Consider the following 23,469-nt stretch of genomic DNA (forward strand, 5'->3'; position numbering starts at 1 on the left):
GCTTTAATCCCAAATTTCCCCACACTGGAGCCTGAGGCCCCTCCTGGCATCAGGTGGGTGATGTGTGGGTCTAGCCATGCCTCCTGAGGCACTAGGGATGAACTCAAAATCTGGAGCTTGTGAAACTAAAGGGAAGGACATGCAAAATGATGCAAGGCACAGGACTCAAGCCTCTCCGGGCCTGGGCGGAACTGTGGTACCCTTAAGTGCCACTGTCATCTAACAAGGAAACGAGGGCAGAGGCAGAGGGGGTCCGTCCTGCAATGACTGTGTCATGGTTCCTGTTCCCACCAATTACAAAGGCCAGGTGCTGGATCTAGATGTAGTTTCCACATGACCCCCACAAGGGTTCACATGGTGACACTTTATCCCCATTGTGAGGTGAGAGGACAAGAATTTAATCCAGCTATTGTGCTCAGAGGTGGTGTGTTTGGGGTGATTAAGATTAAAATCATCAGGTGGGGCCCCATGATCTAAAACCGGCAGCTCTAAAAGCTGCCCGGAAGACCCACATGCATGTTCCCTCTTGCCATGTGGTGATCCGCCTCAGGATCCTGCCAACAAGAACGCCATCACCAGATGTGGCGGTTCAAACGTGGGCCTCCTGAACCACCACCCAAAACTGAGTGTGATAATGCACGCACGCACACACACCCAACACTAGGGAAGCTGGAGGAGAAAGATTGCTGGAATTTTTTTTAGGCCCTCTGGGACTACAGGGTGAGACCCCTGTCTAAGAGCAAAAGCAAAACCCATGAGCCTAAACAATTCTCATTAAACTGCCTGTGGTGTTACTGGTGATTAGAAAACAAAAACAAAAACAAAAAAACCCAGTTTCCCACATTATAGAATTTCTTGGGCCTCCACAGAGCATTGGTGGGCAGCTGCCACTTTAAATCTAGGCTCGGGGCTAAGCTAATTCAGGCAGCTAGTGTAGCTGGGCACAGACTCCAGTTGTACACAGCCCTGAGCAGCTCTGGTGGACTGGTTCCAGCACAGGTGGAAGGAAGGTGCGTTCAGGTGGGAGATGTTGAGGGCCTAGAACACTCTTAACAGGTTGATGGAATGCACAGGGGACGTGGCAGTTCCACACCTTAACGGGCACACATGCTCAGTCCTAGGAAACAGGCACACAGATGTCTAAGATCCGTCCTAGTCACGGGAAAGCGGCCTTTCCTGGGATGGAGTGCTAGCTGCAGGACCACAGCCGAGTGCTGGTACATCTTGTGCAGGAACAAGGAGAGCCTATTGCTGAAGAGTGATATGCAACATTAACCCACAACCCCTCAAACACAAGCTAGGTCCCAGGTTCTAAAAACAGCCCAAATGCTTTTTAATAGCTGGCCCCCAGGGCCCAGTCTCATCAAAACCCTTAAATAAGGCAGGAGCCACAGCTTGCCAGCAACCAGCTGAGCTCAGCCCACTGCAGGGAGGTGGCCCCAAGAGCCTTGGCAAATACCAAGGGTGCCCAGTGCAGATCTCCCGGCATTGAGCTCACACAGCCTGTCCGGTCCAGTCTCTGTAGCTGCTTGGCTCTAGACGCGTACAACTCTATGCAGTCCTACTGGGGTGTGAGACGCAGCCCAGGTAGGTCACTGATATGAATCCAGAGCAGACATGGGGTTCTCAGGTCAGCCCCAGCCCAGGTCTCTGCACCGCAGTGGACTGGGGGAGGAAGTGTGTGTGAGTCATACACGTTGTACAATGTACCACATGAAGATAAGTGGGTCCCAAGACATATGAAGACTTGACCAGAAGCTTCTGCCAGCCTCAAGTCTCTATCCCACAGCCTGTCCTGGGCAAGAAGCAACCCAAAGCATAACAGTATATGCCAGAAGTCATCCCCACAACAACCCTTGTGAGGTAGGCTGTGCTGTCTTAAGTCTACAAATGGGGAACAAGGGCTTGTGAGACATGAAGTGTTTGCCCAGAACACGCAACAAGGAACACAGCAGCCAGGATTCAAGGCCAGGTCAGATTGGCTCCAATGCCCACAGGTTTTCTCAAGGGAAGGAAACCCTTCTAACAAAGACCTTGAGGTTAAAAAGTTCACAAAGTCTCTGCCCAGTTAGGTGGGCCCAGCCCTAATATCCACTGCTAGCCCTGGGCAGGTGGATTGTCAGGACAGGTACACAGTGGTCCCAGATGGTTGGTTGTCCCAACAACACTAGCAACCAATGTTACAGATGATGGCTCTGGCTGCCCAGGAGTTGGGAGTGAGGCGAAGGACGATCTGGTCCTGAGGCCTTGTGGCCCCAAGTAGGAAGTGCCACACCATTGAGCCAGGCGTTTTCCAACAAGCTCCGGAAGCGTGCCCTCAGGGTGGGGCCTGGTGGGCTGGTGCTGGCGCCAGAGCTGGGTGAGGGATCACATGACCCTTCCCCTGTGGTTGTCTCTGCTTTCTCGGGGCCAGGTGTTGGTGGCTTCCTCCCTGGCTTCTTGAACTTGGGAGCTGATGACTTCCCAGCCGGGGCTTGGCTTTCTGGCTCATCTCTGGTCACCGGGGGTTCTGACGGGGATGAAGTCCTGGCCTCGGTGTCAAAGCCATCTACAAAAGGAAAGCAGAGTCAGACTGCAAAATCCAAACTTCAAGGTCCTGTGTTACAACAGTGGTTCTGCTTACCCCGAAGGGTCACAGTGTCATACACAGGCCACTAACCAGACCCAACGGGAACTTGCTGAAAAGACAAGCTCCTTCCTAAGGGACACCAGAGCTCCACCTGATGAGGACAGAGCTCAGAAGAAGCTGCTTGGGAACAAGGAAAGGTGGCCTGCAGGCCGGGAAGCACTGCTGGGTCATCGCACCATAGAGATGAGTAAACTGAGGTGAGGCAAGAGGAGGCTCTGCCACACAAAAGGGCCATCAATCATCATCTCTGCCACAAAGTCCCCAGGGCAGGAGACAGAGACCAGGCTGCCGGGCTGCCAGGAGAGCACAGGAACCCAGACAGGAGCAAGCCTAACATGCCACCCCTGGGAAAGGGTCATCCCATCCCCAGAAAGGGGGACTCAACCCACAGGCTGAGAGCCGCTGCTCCACGGACACCCACAGCTCAGGGAGGGAACGCAGAACAAGGCTCTTCAAACCTAACCAGTGGGACCTGCAGGCAAGACCATGCAAAGGGACCTGACCCTCTCTCTGCGCCCAGGCAGGACAACAAGCAGGGATGTGGGTCAGCTAGGAGCCTCTTCCAGGGCAGGACTCTGTCTCAGGCCTCCTCCCCGCTGACCAGGGCTGCCCACGGCAGAGTTCTCAGCTGCTTAAGCAAATAGGATACATTGTTCAGAAAAACTTCAAGGCAAGGAGCTGGGTGGCAGACGTGTGTGGCAGCAGGCAGAGATCTGAGAAAGAGTCAAGAATCCAGAAGTTTACTGACACAGAAAAGGCCTGTGTGCGGAATGTGTGTCCTCTAGAACATTAAAAAAAACAGCAAGCTCCAGAGTTGAGCACGGGGCATAGCTCCATAATCAGGTACTAGGGAGGCTGGAGAGTAGGGATGTGAGGACACTCTGAGTTATATAATGGGGTACTTTCAAAATGAGAGCGCCAACTAGGACAATGCATCATTAAGGAAACAGGACAACAATTCTCTAGTTCAAGGCAACACGGTACACGCAAGTGCCAGGAGACCAGAGAAAATGTCCATTGAAAGGTAACAGTGCTGACATGGGAAGGGCATGAAGGTCCTGCCAGATCCTGGGCATGGAAAGCGAACAAGGATGCTTCAGCAGAATTGGAAAGACAGCAGGTGGGAAATAAGCTCAGAGCAAAGCTGAGGCCTGTGGTTACAGAGTCCCCAGCAGAGGCCCAGGTGCCAGGAGACAGCAGGCGGGAGGTTATTTAAGGCTAGTGCTGAGATGGAAGGCATCAGAAGAGAAAACTGCAGATGGAAAACTTGCCCTGGCCTATACAAAACACAGAGGTAGAAAGAGAGAAAGAGTCTCTGGTGGTTTGGTTACGTTTGGCTCCATAGACTCGTGTGTTTTGAATGCTTGGCCCTATGGGAGGGGTTCTATAAGGAGATGTGCCCTTGTTGGAGGAAGTGCGTCACTCCAGGGGCGGGGTTTGAGGTCTTATATGCTCAAGCTACGCTCAGTGTGGCATCCGGTCTCTTCCTACTGTCTTCAGATCAAGAGGTACAAGACTGAGCTCCTTCTCCAGCACCACGTCGGCCTGGACGCTGCCATGCTTCTCACCATGATGACAACGGACTAAACCTCTGAAACTGTAAGGCACTCCCGATTCAAAGTTTTCCTTTATAGGAGTTGCCTTGGTCATATTGTCTCTTCACAGCAATCAAACCCTAACTAAGAAAGGGGACATTCAGGAAGGATGGGAGGGCCAAGAACACGTCCATGCAAACAGTTCTGATACCTCGTGGATCAATAGGGCAAAGGAAGGCCGAGAGCCCCAGGAATCCCACCCCTGCCCCCAGCTCAATTCCAGGAATCACTCAGCCCCATGCCCCTCGTCCATCGTCCACCCAAGCAGCACACACACTCGCTCACCCAGCTCCAGTGGTTACAGGGCTGCCCCGTGCTCACCCAGCTGGCGGCGTACACAGTCATGCCACTGCAGGCCCAGCAGGTCAGGGTAGATGTCGGGCAGCTGGCGCAGTGCCAGCAGCTTCAGCATGCGTGAGGTGCAGCCGTGAAGGGCACGCTCGCGCAGCGCACGCTCCTCTGACAGAGTGGTGGGCCGGAGCTCCACGCGGTGCTCCTGCAGCACGTGGTCCACAGAGGCAGGCGGCAGCTTCGGAAAGAGACGCTCCTTCACCAGATGGATGGGCACAAAGATGGCACCGGCCCGGACCACATGGGGAAAGGGGCACTGCTGCGTGCACACGAACTTCTGCAGCTGGGACAGCAGCTTGCCCAGTAGGCCCTGCACCCCCTGGCAGTCCTGCCATGCAGCCTGGCCCCACGGCCCAGTTGTCTCAAGCCACTCTCGCAGTTTCTCTGGTGGAGAGTGGGCCACAGAGCTGGAGATGGCATCACAGAGGGATGTGTGCAGCCCTGTAAAGTGCTGTTCTGGGGAGCTCTCAGGAGCTGCAGTGGAAACCTGAGCAGAGGCTGGAGCAGGGCCTGCGGCCGGAGCAGGGGCAGGAGCTGGTGATGGAGCGGGAGCAGAGGCTGGGGCCGGGGAGGCCACAGCTATGGCTGGTGGGCTAGGCAGGGCCAAGTTGAAGCATGCCACTGGCAAAGGCTGAGTGAGAATCTGCAGTCCCATGGGCACGGATGGGGGGTTAGGCGCGGGCTGTGCAGGGGCAGGAGCTGGGGCAGGTGGGGATGGGACGATAGCCGCAGGCAAGGGTGCAGGACGGAGGATCTTGAATTTCCGGAACATGAAGGCCACAGAGCTGTGGAAGTTGGTCCTTGGTGTGGCTTCTGTGGGCACTTCAGACATTTCTGTGACCATCTTTTTTAGGCCCGGCAGACCCGACACTGTATTTTCCATAGCTGGCCCATCTGCAGCTTCAGTGGGCTTCTCGTGCACCTGAGGACTAGCGGCCTTGACAGGAACAGCCTCTGCCACAGACTTCTTCACACTCAAGTCCAGCGCCACCTCCTCACGAAGAGAGCAGTGAGGCCTGGAGGCTCCATCCTGGACAGGCAGGGCCTCCTTGCAATCTTTGTCTTGGCTCTTACTGGTCGCTGGAGCAGAATCCTGGTCAGGTGGGGGCTCGGGTGTCTGCACATCCAGGTAGTCACGGTAGGGGGCCAGACTAAAAACGTTGTCAATCACAGGCATTGGTGGAGAGCTGGGAGGCCTGGCACCCTTCTGCGGAAAAGGCTGGCGCTCCTTGGCACAGGGATGCAGTGATGGTGAGGTGCGGGGAACTGGACTGTCTCGGATGACAATAGGTACCCCAGGACGCTCACTGGGCCTGGGCTGGAGTTGCTCTCTCCTGCAGCTGGGCAGCCATATCTTCTCTTGAGTTTCCGGTGTTGACTTTTCTGCAGGTCTCACAGGCTCAGAGCATGGCTGGTTGGCTGGCAAAGGCTGGCACGCTCGCTGGAAGGCACTGGGCTGTGGCACATGCTGCACACTGTTCTGGGAATGGGAAGGCGGTGTTCCTCCAAGCCCTGGGGATGCCCCATAGAGAGAGAGGTCATCCCTGGCATAAGGAAAACCCAGAGTTTGGGGGACAAAGTCCAGTGGACACCTTGGAGCAAGAGGGGGCTCCAGCTTGAGGCCTGGGGAGGGTGCTGGGTGGGGTACAGTGGAGTAGGAATAAGTGTCTATCCCAGGCGGTATGTAGGGGGTCTGGGATGCCTGCTGCCTCAAGTAGGGGCTACCCAGCCCACCAGCTTGGTACGCAGCAGCCCCCTTGTGGGGTCCTAGAGGTGGCAGTGGGAGCAGAGAGCCATAGTTTCCCTGTTTCTCTGGGTGACGACAAGATGGAGGGCAAGGCAAGGCCTGTGGAGGTGGGGGCAGTGGGTAGTGGGCTGGCACTGCATCCTGGCAAGGTGGTCCTAGGGGCTGGGCAAGCTGGGTCCAAGGACTGGAGGGCCCCTCGGACACTGCTTGCTTGGAATCTCCAGAATAAGGACTGGTGTATTTGGAAGCCAGGAAGCCTGTGCTGTGCATGGTTCGATACTTCTCCAACAGTGCCTGGCACGGGGAAAAAGGGAGGGAGGAGTCTTTGCCAGGTGCCCCAGGTGGTAGCCCACGCAAGAACGTCGCATCCAGAGACTGGCCCTTGCCAGGAGCTGTAGTTAGAGAACAGGGTGGCTCAGCAGAGGGCAATAGGGGCCCCGTCACCAAGGTCCAGTCAACATCCAATGGTCTCTTGGTTCCTCCGTCGCCTAAGCAAGTGGAGAGTCCGTAACACAAAGGGCTCCGGTAGACAGGCTTGGGCGCTGCCAGCGGTGGGCCTGGGAATGCATGAGCCTGCGGACCAAAGGGCAGGAGCTCACTGGAGTCCTGTATCTTTTCAGAGCCTTCTGTCGGAGGGCGGTAGAGCAGGCAGTTGGTCAACAGGTTGTCAGCCCGGAGTGTGGATCCTGCCACACCAGTGGGGTATAAGGGTGGGTAAGGGGTCCAGGATGCCAACCGCTCAGGTCCTGACTTGGGATTACCCGCTATGGGGCAGGAGAAGTATGAACCCTTGTAATTGCAGGAGTCCTGGTTGCCAGCAGAAAGGGGCAGGCCATGGCCTGGCCCTGGGTCTGGCTCCAAGCGGGGCAGCTTGCCGTACATCACAGGCCCCAGAGGGCCCAGGGGCCGCTTCTCTGCCATTACTGTGAAGGTGCCAAGCCCTCCAGAACCTCTGCTACTTGACTTGCTGACCTGGGAGAGAAAAGAGGCAAAGGTGGTTAGGACACGGGTCACGTGTAAGCAAGCAGAGGCCACTCAACTCATGGCTGAGACTCTGGCCCTTAGCAACACTCGGGTCAGACTGGAGAGGCCACACATGCAGGTTTCTGGTCCTACCTTTCATTTCCGGTTGTAGTTTGGTTTGATTTTTTGTTTTGTTTTTCGAGACAGGGTTTCACTGTATAGCCTTGGGCTGTTCTAGAACTTGCTCTGTAGACCAGGCTGGCCTTCAACTTAAGAGAGATCTGCCTGCCTCTGTTTCCTGAGTGCTGGGATTAAAGGCCTGCGCCACCAGTGGCCAGCTCTAGTTACCGTTTTTTGAGGTACTGAACAAATATGTATACTTTGGCCTTATACACAACAAGTCTATAGTCCACCGTAGGAGCCCTAGGGGTTCTGGGGAGTTCTAGAGGGTCAGTTGCCTTGGCTCCCTGCTATGCCTTCCCAGGAAAGACCCATCTACCCCAAAGTCACTGATGAAGGTGATGGCACGAGAAGTGGGCTACCCTTCTCTACTGCTTCCTATTCCAAGATGCCACAGGTCTCAAAAGTCTCCAACAGCCAAGACATGGAAGGAATCCCAGCACTGCCTACAAATTCCAGATTCTTCTAACATTTTTTTTTTACACTTTGCTGACATGTTTTTCTTACCAAAAATCAAAACCTCAAAGCCAGGTCACCAGAACCAGAACAAACCAGCCCTGAATGGATAGGGCAGTCCTTCCAGAGAGGTATCTGGGTAACTCTCCAGTCCTACCCAAGCTGACCAGCAGATGGTGCTGTGGTGCCAGCAGGAAGGTCCCTGGCTCAGGGTAGGAGTGTCTGTGTGAATCTCCAGGCCTTGTGCACACATGGATACATGGAAAGGGAGGGAGAGCGTGCCTGGGGAGGTGGGAGGCCCCAAGGGCCCAGAGTCCTAGCTGGCAACTACTTCCACTGTACTGTACTTTAGTGCTGAGGGGAAAAACAACAACAACACAGGTATTCTTCCCCGGGAGCCTTTCTCACTGTCCCTTCTCACTTTTCCTTAATAAATTTAGGTTCTATCTGAAGGAAAAACAGAAGGCAGCAGCAGCACTGAGGGGAGTCCAAAGACGATGGGGATCAGTGTCCACCGTGAACTTTCTTAATCCAAAAGGCATCCGATGACTTATGGGTGGCTCGTCTGAGGCCTGTCTTTTGGGGTTATCAATGGCCCTCCTCTCCCTCCTCCACTGAGCACTCCCATCCCCCACCCAAGTAGGCCACAGGTCAAGTGTCACACGCTTCTGTCACCTGCAAGCAGGAACCAGCTTTCTCCTTTCTCAACACTGTCCAGTGACAATTGGGGCTCAGAGTGACAACAGCAAGGAGAGACAAGAAGCAAAAGATAAAGAGTATGGCCCATTCCCACCCCAGCAGATAGCAAGAAGGACCTATGTCCTAGAGGAAAGGCCCCATGCTGCACTGTAGTATGCTTATATGGTTGGTTTTGGGTTTTTTGTTTGTTTGTTTTGTTTCTTTTGATTGGGTCTCACTGTTTACCTCTAGCTGGCTTAGAATTTACTACGCAGATCAAACTGGCCTTCAACAGAGAGCCTCCCGCCTCTGTCCGCTGCCCCAAGGCTTGCATGGTTCTGAGGTTACCCAGTTCACTCTATCCCTGGGGAGCTCTGGGTTAATTAAGGGCTGGCTCGGGTCTCACTTCCACCAATGCTCCTTGGGACCTGCTCTAACCACCTATATCTCAAGGGCCCTTCTCTCCAGGGCTCAGCCCAACCAGTGCCCTTTGCCCTGGAGGCTTCCTGAGAACCAGCCACCTGGGACCCTCAGCAGTCTTTGTAGGAGGAGTGAAAGCTCCAAAAAGCCAGGCCCAGACCACGCCTTTGAAAGGTGTGGAGATAAAATTAAGTCCTGCCAGTAGGATGGAAAGAAAGCTCCCTCGGCTGGAGGCCCCACCCCCACTTAAAGACAGCAGCCAAAACGAAGGTGCCTTGTTTCCGGACACCGAGATGGCCTCAGGGGCTTGGAGAAAAAGGTAGGGCCACAGGTGATCCTTCCGAGGAGGTGTTACCTTCTAATAGGGTTTATATGAGTTCTAACCTCAGCCAGCACCTAGGGCAGGGTCAAGCGCCTATGGTCGCAGTTCTTTCCCAAGGGGGGTAGACAAACAACTCCACGGGTGCATTTCCATCTCCACGTCACATCCTTGGGGCCTCAAGAACAGGCGCTATCCCAGCCAAGTTCAGGCAGGCATCAGTATTGTCTCGACTCTAAAAGACACCGGTCTTCTTACAAAAACAAACAAACAAAAAACTCTGCCAGCTGAGGCTCTGAGGTCTCCAGACAGCAAACAAGGGCCAGTCCAGAAGTCCCAGTTTGAGAGAAAGGGTCTCTGGATAACACCATCACTACATTTCCCGATCCTGGCCCCGCCTGTGACCATCGTGCCTGCGGCCCACAGCCGGCTTCGGTATGGAACTGGCGCCCCACCGACACACCAGGCTTCCGGGTGTCCCCAAGCCTCACTCTGCAGCTCTGCGACGCACGTGCACCCCAGGATGCTGACAGACTGCCGCCACGCACGCAAAGCCGTTCCTGCACGTACGTGCATAGCCTGGATGTGCACATATGCCCCCCCCCCCACCGCCCAACTGTGCTCTTCCCTAGTTCAGGCACACGTGTGAACGCCAAGAGGTTCGCACTCGGAGCTCAAGGATTGACGACCGCAGACTGCAGTGAGGTCCATCCAGAAAGGGGGGCGCGGGGAGCAGGGGTTGGTTGTCCAGCCGCAAAGTCCAGGCAGCCACATCCTTCGGGGCGATCCCACCAGCCTGGGCTGCGGCCAGAGAGTGAGTCAAGCAGTGGCTAAGAAACCGCAGGCGGTCCTGTTCCAACAGGGTTCGTCCACGGCCCGGCGGCACCTCAGCGCCCGCCACCACCGATCCCAACCCCCACCCCCACCCCCATCCCGAATCGGCGCCCGGCAATCCGCGTGAGCCCGGTCCCGCGAGAGGCCCGAGGGATCCGCCTGACTCTTCGCCAGCCCTACGCCCAGGCATTGCTGGGGCTCCGGGGCTCTACCAGGCCCAGGGAGCATCCAAGTCCTGGCAAAGTCTGGGCAGCTGTACGACTGGCGCGGCAGCCCGACCGCCCCAAGCCTCAGCACCTGGGCCCCCGACCCCCCGGCGCTTAGTCCCGCAACCCGCCGGTAGGGGCGCCCTGGGGCAGGGCCACCCGCCCCTTGCCCACGCGCCGTCCGCAAACTCGGCCCAAGTTTCCGCACCCGCCGGGCAGGCGAGCTCCTACCTTCAGAGCACCAAGCTTCTGGCTGCCGCCACTCGGAGCCGCGGCTGCATCCTCCAGCGCCACCTAGGCTGCGGGGTCCCTGTCCGGCCGGCCTTGCGCGGGAAGTCGCGGCAGGCACCTAGCCCAGAGCCACGCTCCGCGCTGCCGTTCGCGCCGCCGCCGGGCGCCGTCTGTGGTCCGGGGCGGGGCGGGCCGGGGGCGGAGCGGGGGCGGGGCGGCCCGTTGGGTGGGGGCAGAACCCGGCTGTGCCTCTGGGAGCCTGCGCTCCCTTGGGCCCTCCCGTGCTGAAGGCCTGAGTGGAACCAACTTTCCCGCGACCCGGCCCTTCTGGCTTTGTGCACCGCCTTCACTTGCCCCTCTCCTCAAACTTGGTCTGCCCCGAGGGCAATCAGTAAGCCGTCATTCAATCATTCCGTTAGATCATTCATTCCTTGCTTTTTTTTTCTAGCCATGTGACCTTGAACTCTAGCTTGTCTTTTGCTACTTTGGGGTTTCTTCTGTCTCCCAACAGCATCTTCTCGAGATCAACTGCTTTCTCTTTTCACACATCTCTTTTCTGTACCAGCTGCTTTCTCTTCTCAAACCCTACTCAATCTCTCTCAACTTCTGCTGGCTTTTTATATCTTCTGTTCCCAGAAATCCAAGAGGCAACTGACATTGAAGGTCATAGAGTCAAGCAGTTCTAACGGCTAAGAACCCAAGGGATCCTTTAAAGAGCTAGTCACACACGATAAATCATACTACACTTAACTTCCACGAGCTTCAGTTTCCTCATTTGTAAATGTGGTATTCTGTCTCATAGAAATGAGGCTATCAGGCATCAAAGACATATATGGCACATAAATTGAGGTATGATACATAACTAAATCCTAGCGTTGGGAGGCTGAGGCAGGGGAATTGTCGCAAGTGGCTGTGGCTATCTGGGAACTCACTAAGTAGACCAGACTGGCTTTGAACTCACAAGAGATACCTGGCCTCTACCTCCCAAGTGCTGAGCTCCTACCAAGACTCTTAACAATAAAAATTTTGAAAAGAGGCTTTAAGGGGGCCCTGATCTCTTTGACTACTAGTTGCATTAGAAAGCTGGAGGAAGGCTTCCTGGAACTCCGAGGCTAAGCATATGATTGATTTCCAACCTCGGGAGTTGTTGCCAAGTGGCCTTGGTGGGTATCTGAACCTTTCTGGCAAATAGCCCTCTCCTGAGCCAGCCTGAGCACACGGCCGCTTGGAAGGCTAATGGGACGAAGTATCCCTAGTCAGGAGGATGTGCCGTAGAGACGGGGTAGGAGCCCAGGTGTCTCTGTTAACCCAGGCCTCTAGCCACCAGGTTGTGGAGCCTTGCACCCCCCTGAGCACTACTCCTTTCTTGGAAAGAATCTGATCTCTGTAGTTCCAAGACTGCCCAAAGGCCATGGCAGGATCACAAAGTGAGGGAGAAGGACAGGTGAACACCATACGGATCAAAACGAGTTCATGGGGCAAAGCCACTCAGGACACCACTTTGAACCACAGGTCAGGACTGCTGAGTCAGAGCAACGCTGGGCTGAGGGCACAGGTGTGGGAGCAGCTGGAGCTAAGGAGGAGGGGCTGGGTTCCAGGTAGGAGTAGGAAGAGGAAGTGAGGTCACTCAAGGAAAGAGGGGAGGGTGTCTCTTGGATTAGAACTGAAAGATTTTTTTACTTACAGAGACAGAGAGGAGAGACTCAGAGGTTTGGGGCTTTCCCAATCACGCTGCAGGCTGGAACAAAAGCCCAAATTGCCTGGGCTGTTTTGTATTTTAACAGACACACTTCAACCCTAGGAAGGTGTATCTGTACTGTGAAAGCTGTGGGCCATCTGACAGCCCCAGCCTGCAGTACTCTCTCAAGGGGATATTGTTTCCTGCTCTCACACCTCACTGACTCTGCCCTACCCTCCCTACTACGTAGTCTCTACTCCCACTCCTGACCTGCTTCTAGGAGTGGGTTTAGAGGAAGACAGTGTCCTTGGCTCTTGTGGTTCAGAACCAAGGAGGATCCCCATCAGGCCAGGGTGAGCCTGCAGGACCCTAGGGCTCAACTAAAATGGCAGCCCCGTTGTTTTGTCTTAATTCAGAAACATCTCTCTAATCAACTTGTTTATTCCTTTTTGACACCACTTAAACACGCTGGATTACCAAAAAGAGAAAAAGAGAGTCATAGGATGGAGGACTTGAGAGACACTTTGCAACTCCCAGGCAGCCACCTGCCTGTCAAACTACAGTGTCAGCATCCGGCAACATCATGAGAAACTGCTCATAAACTGTAGGAGACTTGGCATGCCGGGCAGCTGTGAACTCCCGACATCTCTGGCCTTGGCCTTTCCCTCTATGCTCCAAAATCATGTGCAGAGATTCTAGCAAATGAACACAGAGTCCTTTCAAGGTGACTTGAGAGGCCCCTTGACTTTCCTAACACTGTAACCTTGGAGAGATAGTACTGTTTTGTCTGGAAAGTGAAGTCACTGAGTCAGTAAAGAGTTTAACTTGTGGGCACGGGGTTGGGGGCGTGTGCGGAGGGGGCGGGGGGGGGGGGGAGTAGAAGCCTGGCACGTGTAATCTGAATGCTCAGAAGGCTAAGAGACGGGGATCTACTGTATCAAGGCAGGTCTGAGGTATACAGTAAGTTCCAAGCCAGCCGGGGCTACAGCACGACTGTCCAAAAAGCAAAATAAAAAGCAACACAAAGTATGACAGTAAAGTTCAAAGAGGGTACTTCTTCACCTGACCCCAGCCCTACACAGGTTGGAAACAGGTGCATGCCCTGCCCCCTCCCCCTCCCTCACTGACCCAGACTACTTCTCCATAGAAAGGTAAGGTAAAAAAAAAAAAAGGTCAGCTTCCTGAACCGCAGCTTGTCATGCTATGGTTATAAATAATAACGCCCCTCCCACTGGTGAGGTCATGCCTGTTAGTTACGAGCATCTTCCCTTCAGAGGAGTATCTCACTCACCCCAGAGGAGAAGGGGTGATGGAAGCCACCCTACAGGCAGCAAACCAGAGAAACTCCAGACGCATGCGGTGATTCCTTCCATCTTTTGAGTTCCGGCTATAGACACTGCCTCCTCCAGGGAGGCTACCCAGACTATTACCACTGCCCTCTCATCTTCGGCAGAGGATGATTTTAGTGCTGGTAGGTGATGGGGCAAGGAGCTCCTACGTGGAGCTGGTTCTGTGCCAGCCACTTAATCAAGAGTGTTTTACTTAAGTCTTAGAACCAGATAAAGAATTTGAGAAGCAAGCCAACTCACCAGGTATGGTAGTACATGGTGACAGATGGCTATAATCCCAGAACTTGGAAGGCTAAGGTAGCAGGACCAGGGGTTCAAGGAAGACCATATCTTAGAGAAAAAAAAATTAAAAATAGTCAAGGGAACTGAGTTTGAGCTTCTGAGCTGTGTGACTTAAGCAACCTTAACTTCAGTTTGCACATGAGCGCAACAGGCAGAATTATGACATGTCACAGGACACTGATGACTTCACAGCTTAGTTCATAGTAAGCCTTGAACCACTTGCTCTAAGCATGATGGCGAACTAGGATACTGGTCCTTAAGCCAATAAATGGAGGAGTAGGATCTCCCTTCTTGGAGTTACTACAAGACTCCAGGCCCTCCTGAGAGAAGGCTTGGATGCATCTGGTGGCCGGAACCCCTCTGCCTGTTAAGCAAAATCAGCCTGAAGTTGTGTTGTACTGGCAGCCATTATTAGCCTGAGCTTGGAACACCTTGGGAAGTGTAGTAGTCTATAGCCTGGAAGGTTTAAGGCCAGGGATCGCAACTGAGTGAGGCCAGCTGTTTTCCAAAGGCGTGCAGGACGCTGGGAGGCAGTCTCTCTTCAGCCTCAGAGTCCCCTGCGGTTCCCAGTCTAGATCTACCTGTCCCCTCCATTGTCCCCCATAGCCTGCCTGCAAGAGCCTCCCCCAGGAGCCAACTGGCTCATTAGGCTCCTATATGCCTTGTCTCTTGGTCAGTCTTTGTTAACGAAGGCTAATGCCCTCCAGGATGCCTTCCCTGATCTCTAGGCTGGTTTGGGCTCCCTGCCCCCCTCCCAGTCTCAGATCCCGGTATTCAAATGGCTTTGTTTCTAGCTCCCCCATGAGACTGGGGGAAGGACCTCCTCCAGGACAAGAGTCCGGCTGAGCACTGGGATGCAGTGCCCAGCACAGAGCTAACTCAGGCCATGGCTATGGAGTCACAATTTAATACAGGAGCATACTGCATATCTTTAAGCAAAAAAAGAAAAAAAAAAAAAAGGCCAGAAAAACTCAGACCTGTTCATTCCAACACTTGGAAGACTGAAGCAGGAGGATCACTGTGAATTCAAAGCCAGCCTAGGTACATAATAAGTGCCACACAGCTTGGGCTACACAGTCTTGGAGGTAGCAAGGGAAAACAAAACAAAACTGATCCACCACAGGCCCTGGCCCCTGCCCCCCGCCCCCCAACCCCAATCACTTTCTTCCCTGTCGCAAGTCTTTTTCCAAGGCTCCTCTCTCCCAGCCCAGGTGCCCCTGGCAAAAGCATACACAGCTATTTCCAGGATAATGGTTTGGGTAGAAAGTTCTACCCACTTCCCTGTCCTGACAGTAGTAGCCCAGCGCTTGTTCCTCTGTGTCAAGCTTTGGCCTCCAGCACAGATCACCTTCCTCCCAGTCCCCTCCAGTTCAAAGGTTTAAAGGGGGGCTGCCAACCCAGTTCCCTCTCAGCTTGGCACGCACCTTCCCCCAGTGCTAGGGCACCCCCTCACACACCACGGGCAAGGCAGGGCAACTGTCTTCGAAGTCTTCCTAAGGCTGTCTGAGGTTACAAGTTCTGGCCAGGTGGTTGGCTGGCTGTTGTCCCCTCATTAGCAGCCTGCTGGGGTTTCTGTCACTTAGGGCTGGTTACTTAGCAACCAGCTCCAAGAAGGGCTTGGCACTGGACTGGCAGAACAGAGTGGCTGCTGAGGGGGAGGACAATAGGCCAGTGACCAGTCAGGGTCATGGTTACAAGGTTTCAGAGTGTAGGGCTTCAGAAAATCCTTGTCATAGTGTCATCTTAGAAACTCACAGCCTGGACCAAAAAAAAAAAAAAAAAAAAAAAGGTCCCTGAACCCTTAACCCAAACATCACACTCAGAGCCCTTGAGTTTCCTAGAGATTGTGGGGCAGGGGATATGGGGGGGTTCTGAGAGGAAGTTGAGGAGGCACTGTTCCCCATTTCTGGACTAGAGAGATAATCCTGTGTCTTTATGCAGCCCTGTGGTCTGAGGTATGAGACAGAGAGTCACATATAGGTCTTAAACTTTGAATAGGAAGTCCACCTTGCTTTTTAACCATTGTATGCTTATATGGCTTTTATGGGGGGGGGGGGTGGAGGGGAGGTAGTAGTTTTGGTTTAGTTTGGTTTTCAGTTTTTTGAGACAGGGTTTCACTGTGTAGCCTTGGCTGTCCTGGACTTGATTTGTAGACTGGGCTGGCCTCGAATTCACAGTGATCCGCCTGCCTCTGCCTCCTGAGTGCTGGGATTACAAACTTGAGCCTCCGTGCCCAGCATTCAGTTTGAGTCATGTCTGTTTACTTAGTTTTTTGAGACAGGGTCTCAGTATAAAATCCGGGCTGGCCTGGAACGTGCAATTCTCCTGTCACAGCCTGAGTGTTTTGATTACAGGCACACACTGCTTTGCCTGGCTGGTGAGCTCATCCACTGCATGGGTGGGTGGCCCCATTTCAGTTCTCAGGGTGCAAAATGCTCAAGGCAGCACTGTTTACGCAGCCTGACTCGGTCCCTGTTCCCTTGCTCAACACCAGGCTTCCCACGCTGTAGGGAGAAGGGAGGGAGCCCTGTAGATATCCACCATGTACCTACCATGTGCCTACCATGTGCCTACCACGTGCCAGGTGACCAAGGAATGTGTCATCTTCTTGTCCAGCCCTGCTCCTCTCCACTTCCAGACTGATTTGTTTTGTTTTTCTCATTTAACAAGGATATCATCTTTTCTATGGAGGGGAACGGAGTTAGTTTGGGGATTTTTTGTTTGTTTGTTTGTTTTTAAATAGTGACTATGTAATCTGTCTAATGGATTAAGTCATTAAATCCATTTATTTCATTAATCCATTTCCTGGATTAAATGTAGCAATCTTGAGGTGACAGGATAGAGGACAAGCCACACCACCCTCCCAACTTGGCACTTGTGCTGTGTCCCTCGGTTGGGCACCTGCTCTTGCTACAAGCAGCATAGGTCGGTGGTATAGCCACAGGCAGGTCAGAGTTTTAGGAAGAGCAGTGACAGCTAATTAAAATTTTAGCTCAGGAAGGCCCCCTAGGGCCAGGGATTGCCTCAGTCAGCTTCCTTGGGGGAACCCCCTAATTGGACCCCTGGGTTCTAGCAATGATGCAAACTCACCAGGCAGATGATTACAGGCAGGCAGGGAGGGGACAGGAGGGAAGGAAACAGGTTGACAAAAAATAATAATAATAACAACCCCTCCCCACACCATTGTGAGTAGTGACTTTGAAGTCCCCAGACTGTCACTTAGGAGCTGTGTGACAGGAGATGCATTGCTTGGCCTCTCAAAATCTCTTGTCTCTTTACTGGAAAAATGGAGATTAGAAAACTTCCTGCCCTAGAGGTGTACTGGGAAGAATTATGCATGGAAAATACAAAACATGATGCCTGGCTCAGAACTGGGGACCCATAAAGCCTGAGCAATTAGCATCACAGTTACTAGACCTTGATTACCACCCAAGCCTTCCCTACCCCTGACCTCATCAGCCCTCTGTGCCTCCTCAAAGGAAAGAGAAAGGAACTGGCGGCAGGGGTTAGCTTTCTCCGTAGCCGGCAGGCATGGGAGCTTCACAGTTGCAATGCTGTAGGAGCTCAAACAGGCAGCCGAACAATCTGAGATGCCTACAGCACCGCAGCAGGCTGCAGAGTGGAAAGAGTTTGACAGAAATGGGCCAGAGGACAGAGAGGCAGCTAAAGACCAGACAGTGCAGTGTGTGCGGTCAGGCACCACGGGGAGTCAACAGGGCTACTAGAGGAGGGCATGGCCAATATGAGTGACAGCCCGTGCTGCCCTGCTGGGAGCTGAAGGAGAGCCCAAGTGCCAGGATCTGGGGGTTGGAGGAGGGTACCAGCCTTATCCTTCCTGGCAGTAGCAAGACGAGCTCCATCCAAGTCCCCCACCTGTGTCTAGAAAGCAGCCAACTGATCCCCCAGCCTGAATCCTCCCTCCATAGTCACAACACAAGGTCATGTCCCTGGCAGTCTTGGAGGGACAGGGTCCAGTCCAAGATCCAGAAAAGGCCGGGGTTAACATAGGTCTCAGTCTCTGTGTCTCTGTGTGTGTCTGTCTATCTCTGTCTCTGTGTGTCCGTGTGTCTGTCTGCCTGTCTCTCTGTCTCTGTCTCTGTCTCTCTCTATGTCTCTGTGTGTATGTGTGCTCCTTTCAGCCTAAGCATCTGTGAAGGTGACCGCTGGAGATGAGAGGTGGGTCCACATTTCCCTGGAGCTGGGGCTGGGCTGGCTAAGAGGCCTTCAGAAACAGACACCCCTTTCCTCTCCATCTTCCCCAACTGCCCCCCTTCTCTCTCTCTCTCTCTCTCTTCTCTCTCTCTCTCTCTCTCTCTCTCTCTCTCTCTGTCTCTCTCTCTCTCTCTCTCTCTCTCTCTCACACACACACACACACACACACACACCAGAAGCATCAGAAGCATCCCTGCTCAGTGATGTCACCTGCAGGTTGTGTTCACTGCTGTTGGTCAAATCTGTTCTTTCAAATGTTGAAGCCTTCATCTCCACATATGTATGTTGATGGCATTTGGAGATGGGACCCTTGGGTTTAGGGTGGTTGGGTCAGGAAGGCTCTGCCCTTGTGAGTGGACTGACCTACTCACAAACAAAAGACTCTTGACAGTGGCTGCTCTCAAAGTGGAGTGTTCTGGCAGGCTGGTTTATGTCACCATGTGATATCCTTCATGATATGGCACAGCAGGAAGACCCTTTTATCCAGTGTCCAGCAGCTGCCAGCACCAGCTTCAAGGTACCACTTTCTAGAACCATGAGCTAAGAAGAACAGATTGCGATCCCAACCCAGTAATGCGCCTGCTTGGACCTAGACTCCTCCCTTCTCCATGGTCACTGCCCTGCCCAGCAGAGTGCTCTTCCCTAAATGCTCCATAAACCCATTTCAATAACCAGTGGCCTCAGAACACAAATATTTTCACAGAGAGAAAACCAGAGCCAGGACAGGTGTGGAGACAAGGATGAATTTCAAGGTAGCTGGTCATCTCTAATAAATCGATGTTCTCTCAACAAACAGTCCTGGGCTCGGCCCTCTGCTTTCTTTGCGGCATCCCCAGCCTGCCTCCCAGTTGCAGCCCCTACCTCCTGTCATCCAGGCCATCTGTAGCTCGCTCTGGCTCCAATTAGCTCAGCAATTAGCACCTCATCAAGGCCTGTCTGCCTCTGAACAGCTCCCCTGAGCAGAGTCTTCAGGAGGTCTCCATGACCTCAGGGCCCAGAGTGGTACAAGTCTAGGCCTGTCTTACCACCCCCACACCTCCATACCCCCACACCCCCACACCCCCATGCCCCCATATCCGCACACCCACATGTCCCCCACCCCCACACCCCCACACCCCCATACCCCCATATCCGCACACCCACATGCCCCCCACCCCCACACCTCCACACCCCCACATCTGCACACCACACCACCACACTCCCATGCCCTCACACCCCCACCCACACCCACACACCCACACCCCCCCATACCACACACCCACACACCCCCATACCACACACCCCTACACTCCCACACCCCACACTCGCACACCCGTAAGTTTCCCTGCTTCCTCGGGTGCCTCTCACAGCATAGAACAAGAGACTGAAATATCTCCCAGGAAGTGGGTACAGGTCTAAGAGGAGACGATTCTGACTCAAAACAAGCAGTCCCCAGACCCTGAACAACCACCCTAACACTCTCCTCAGCCATTGCTGCTTATTTAGCTGGTGACCCCAGGCAGCTGGGGTGTCAAGGAGATGGCAGAGCTGAGGGATAGCCCAAGCCCAGTGGGAACAAGTCACCAAGTGGCAGGCAGATGCTCTCCAAAGTCCCCCAGGTAGCTCAGGGTTTAGAAGTTAGTTCGGCTCACCGCTCGAGTCATTTAGAGAGCCATCAGCTCTCCAGTTTTATTCACTCTTTTGGTCACCTCTCAGTCCCTTAAAGGAAATGGGCCAAGTGCCCCCAACCCCAAGCCTTACAGACAGGCTGAAGAGACAGGAGGAAGGGGGAGGGGGTACATGCACGTGTAATTGTTCCCTCCTCCTCCTCTTTCTTGTTGTTGTTGTTGTTGTTATTATTATTATTATTTGTTGTTGTTGTTTGTTTGTTTGTTTTTTGAGACAGGGTTTCTCTCTGTAGCCTTGCCTGTCCTGGACTCACTTTGTTATCCAGGCTAGCCTCGAACTCACAGAGATCCGCCTGCCTCTGCCTCCTGAGTACTGGGATTACAGGCGTGTGCCACCACGCCCGCCTAAATGCTGCATTCTTAGGAGGCTGTGGCAGATGGGTAAAGAGTTCCAGGCCCATCAAGTCAGAAAGACTTTGCTGCCAGAGACAGCATGGGCACCACAACACAGAGCACAGCTCTGGGGGTAAAGGGCCATTTGAGATGTCTCCTTCCTAAGCTCAATGTTCCCATCTCAAACAGAGAAATACTAACAGTAACAGCCTCGGCCCAGGGATGTAGTTCATTCAGTAAAGTGCTAACCCCAGCATACACACAAAGCTCTGGGTTCGATGTCCAGCATCTCCTAAATCAGATGTGGTAACACCTAACTATAATCCCAACATGTGGGAGATGGAGGCAGGGGCATTAAGAAATTCAGAATCATTTTCAGCTACAAAGTGAACTCAGGGCTAGCCTGTGCCACATGAGACCCCAACTCAAATAAATAAATAAATAAATAAATAAATAAATAAATAAATAAAAGTAAAGCAAGAGCCCTATGCCCCATAGAGGGTCACAGAAGACATCTGCCTGAGGGGAGGAGATAGATAAGCATCTGAGAGAAGCACCTGGCCTCTTCCCTCCCTCAGACACAGGGCAGTTAGGCCAGGGAGAGAAGTCACATGGGATAGGGGGAAGCCACAAGGGTATTTTGTTCAGGCTCAAGGAATGGCACATGCCAAAACTGGATGACCACTCTGAACAGGAAGGCGAGAGGCCCAGGGGACCCAGCTGAACAGAAGGCCCACAGACCAAGAAGGCAAGCCGTTGCCGACCTGAGCTGCTGTGTCAGTCTGGAGCTTAGAGCCTCAGCAGCAGGAGCCCAGCAACTCTCCTACAGCTGCGAAGAAGCTTCGCCAGAAAGCCCCAGTGAAGAGAAACTGCTGTGTCGTCGTCGCCGCCGCTAGGGACCGAAGCCACTAGTGTTGCACGCGGAGAAGCAGGGCCTTCTCAGGGATACTTGGGTATAAACGAGGCTCCTGAGCCGAAAGCAGGCTCAGATCCTAAATCTCAATTCAACTGTGAAATCTGGGGAAGGGGAGTTTTCTTTCTGGTCCCCGAACTCTAGGGCACCTACTTGCTTGCTTACTTGCTTGCTTTGTTCGTTTCGATGCAGCAGCAGCTAGCCTAGAACTCGTTATGTAGACCAGGCTTACAGACATATGCTGTCATCCTCAGCTCTAAAGGAGCCTTGACTATGGGCGAGAGGTGGGGTGGGGGGAAGGATGGGGGGGGAGAGAGAGAGAGGGGTGGGGGTGGGGTGGGGGTGGGTGTCCAGTGATCAGAATTCTGTGAGGTCTCGGCGGAGTTCCTGTCCCTCCTGCTTCTGCTAGCATGCTAGGGGTGGCTGGGCTCGGAGCAGGTAAGAATCCTGGTCTGCTTTCCTTTCTCTGAGAAATTCTGAATCACTGCAGGAATGCCCAAGAGGCCAAAACCACGCTGCCAGCCTTTCCTCCAGAAGCTCAAAGCCAAGGGCAGTGGGTGGAAATCCTCGTAGGCCCTCTGTTTTAGAGCCTTCTGCCCCCACACCAGCGGCACCGACTCACCACCCTCCCACCGCATTCTAATCCCCGCCCTGGCTTCCATTTCTGTCCTCGCTCCTGTCCTGGTTCTAACGCAGCGGCCGGGACACTCATACCAGATACCTTGAAATGCTTTGCCTTCCATAGGCAGTCAGTGGGGCACCCCACAGTCAGGGGTACCTTGGCCCAAGCCTCTTCACCCATGCTATAGCTTCTAAATGAACCTCCTCCTCAGAAAGCCACAAGGACTTCCTGTGACCCACAGCCCTGGACCCTGTGTGCTGACAGACTAACCACAACAAACGGGAGGGCAGAAGTGTCAGACTCAGCAGCTCAGTCGGACCCCGCCTGTGACTGTGAACCCAGTTAGGCTCTGAAGGGGCAGGTGTGAAACTCTTGAGGGCAAAGGACCAGTAAAAACATGAGGTACCTGGGGAGATGCATTCATTTCTCAGTCAAGCGGTGGGGCTATGGGCAGCAGGTTGAAGTGTTGAGTACCGAAGGGTTTAGACATGAGAGACCTAAGCAGGCTTCTGGGCACTCAGTCTACGCCATTAGGCAGACTCCCCAGAACGTTGAATGTACAGCCACTCTGTGGCCTTATAAGGATCCCTGGCTATCTGGCCCTTGTAAGCCTCAGGCTTAGAGGAAACACAATGCCACTACCCTAAACTCCATCAGAGCTCTGGCCTAGGGTGTGCTTCCTCATACCTCGATGAGTCAAGATAGGTCTCAGGAAGCAGGCAGGCTCTCCCTGAACTTGAAAACACCTGAGGCTGAGTGGCAGACCGAGGCCAGGGTAGCCACCATCTGTGGGGAGGGGCTGTGAGCTGAGATTAGTGTCTATCTCCCTGGGTTCGAATCCCACCTCTGCTTGATATCTGTGCTGCCTGGGCAAGACACATCACCATGCTGAGGCTCAGTTTACACAAGTATGAAACTCAGCATGAAGCATGTGGGAGCTCCCCTGTGGGCTCACTGTGTGAAAGACTTGGGATTTGATCCTCAGAACCAAACAAATAAACAAAATAGATAGAAGATAGATAGATAGATGATAGATTGACAGACAGATAGATAGATAATAGGTGATAGATAATAAATAGATGATAGACAGATATATAATAGACAATAGATAGATAGATAGACAGACAGACAGATAGATAAAAAGGTGAATTATACCTATAACCTCATAAATTGGGAGGCAGAGATGGGAGGATTGTGTGAGTTCAAGGCTAGTCCAGGCTACATACCGAGTTTCAAATCAGCCTAGGTTACAGTATAAGAACTATTCTCAAAAATGCATTTTAAAAGGGCAGGGGAATAGGGTAAAAGTGGGAGGGAGGAACGGGAGGATGCAAGGGATGGGATAACAATTGAGATGTAATCTGAATAAATAAATTAAATTTAACTTTTTTAATTAAAAAAAAAAAAAGTCAATCAAGCCAGGCATGGTGGCGATGCCTTTAATCGCAGCACTCAGGAGGCAGAGGCAAGCAGATCACTGTGAGTTCGAGGCCAGCCTGGTCTACAAAGTGAGTCCAGGATGGCCAAGGCTACACAGAGAAACCCTATATCAAAAAAACCAAAAGGAAAAAAGGAAAAAAAAAAAAGTCAACCAACAGTATGCCTATTGCTTACCTCATGGGATTGCTAACCAGATCTGGTGCAGTCATGGAGAGCACGAAGCTGGGCACAGCTGTGTTCGGTGCCTCCCGCGGTAAGTGAACTCTGAGGCTAGGGAAGGAGCCCAGCTGGCCTGCGCAGCTTGTGTACATGTGCGCGTTGGGGTCCAGGTGATCCAGAACATTCAAGAGAGTCTGATGGGGGA

At 53.3% G+C, this 23,469-nt stretch overlaps 1 protein-coding gene across 7 annotated transcripts; it reads right to left on the reverse strand.

Moving 5' to 3' along the window:
• Positions 1-1,309: 1,309 nt before the first annotated feature.
• On the reverse strand, positions 1,310-23,469 carry LOC311597820 (uncharacterized protein C15orf39 homolog). Of its 7 annotated transcripts, XM_084782253.1 has the most exons (4): positions 15,376-15,505; positions 13,877-13,966; positions 4,546-7,294; positions 1,310-2,548 (listed from the first exon to the last, which is right to left on the reverse strand). In XM_084782253.1, the coding sequence occupies exons 3-4, from the start codon at positions 7,241-7,243 to the stop codon at positions 2,181-2,183; spliced, it is 3,066 nt and encodes a 1,021-aa protein (XP_084638379.1). In that variant the 5' UTR covers positions 7,244-7,294; positions 13,877-13,966; positions 15,376-15,505; the 3' UTR covers positions 1,310-2,180. The 7 variants fall into 7 exon arrangements, with proteins under 7 accessions (XP_084638379.1, XP_084638382.1, XP_084638380.1 ...); XM_084782256.1 differs by lacking the exons at positions 13,877-13,966; positions 15,376-15,505 and adding an exon at positions 23,280-23,469; XM_084782254.1 differs by lacking the exon at positions 15,376-15,505 and having other exon boundaries at positions 13,877-13,984.

This window comes from Acomys minous (assembly GCF_964271855.1).
Source record: "Acomys minous genome assembly, chromosome: 5".
Taxonomy (NCBI): Eukaryota; Metazoa; Chordata; class Mammalia; order Rodentia; family Muridae; genus Acomys; species Acomys minous.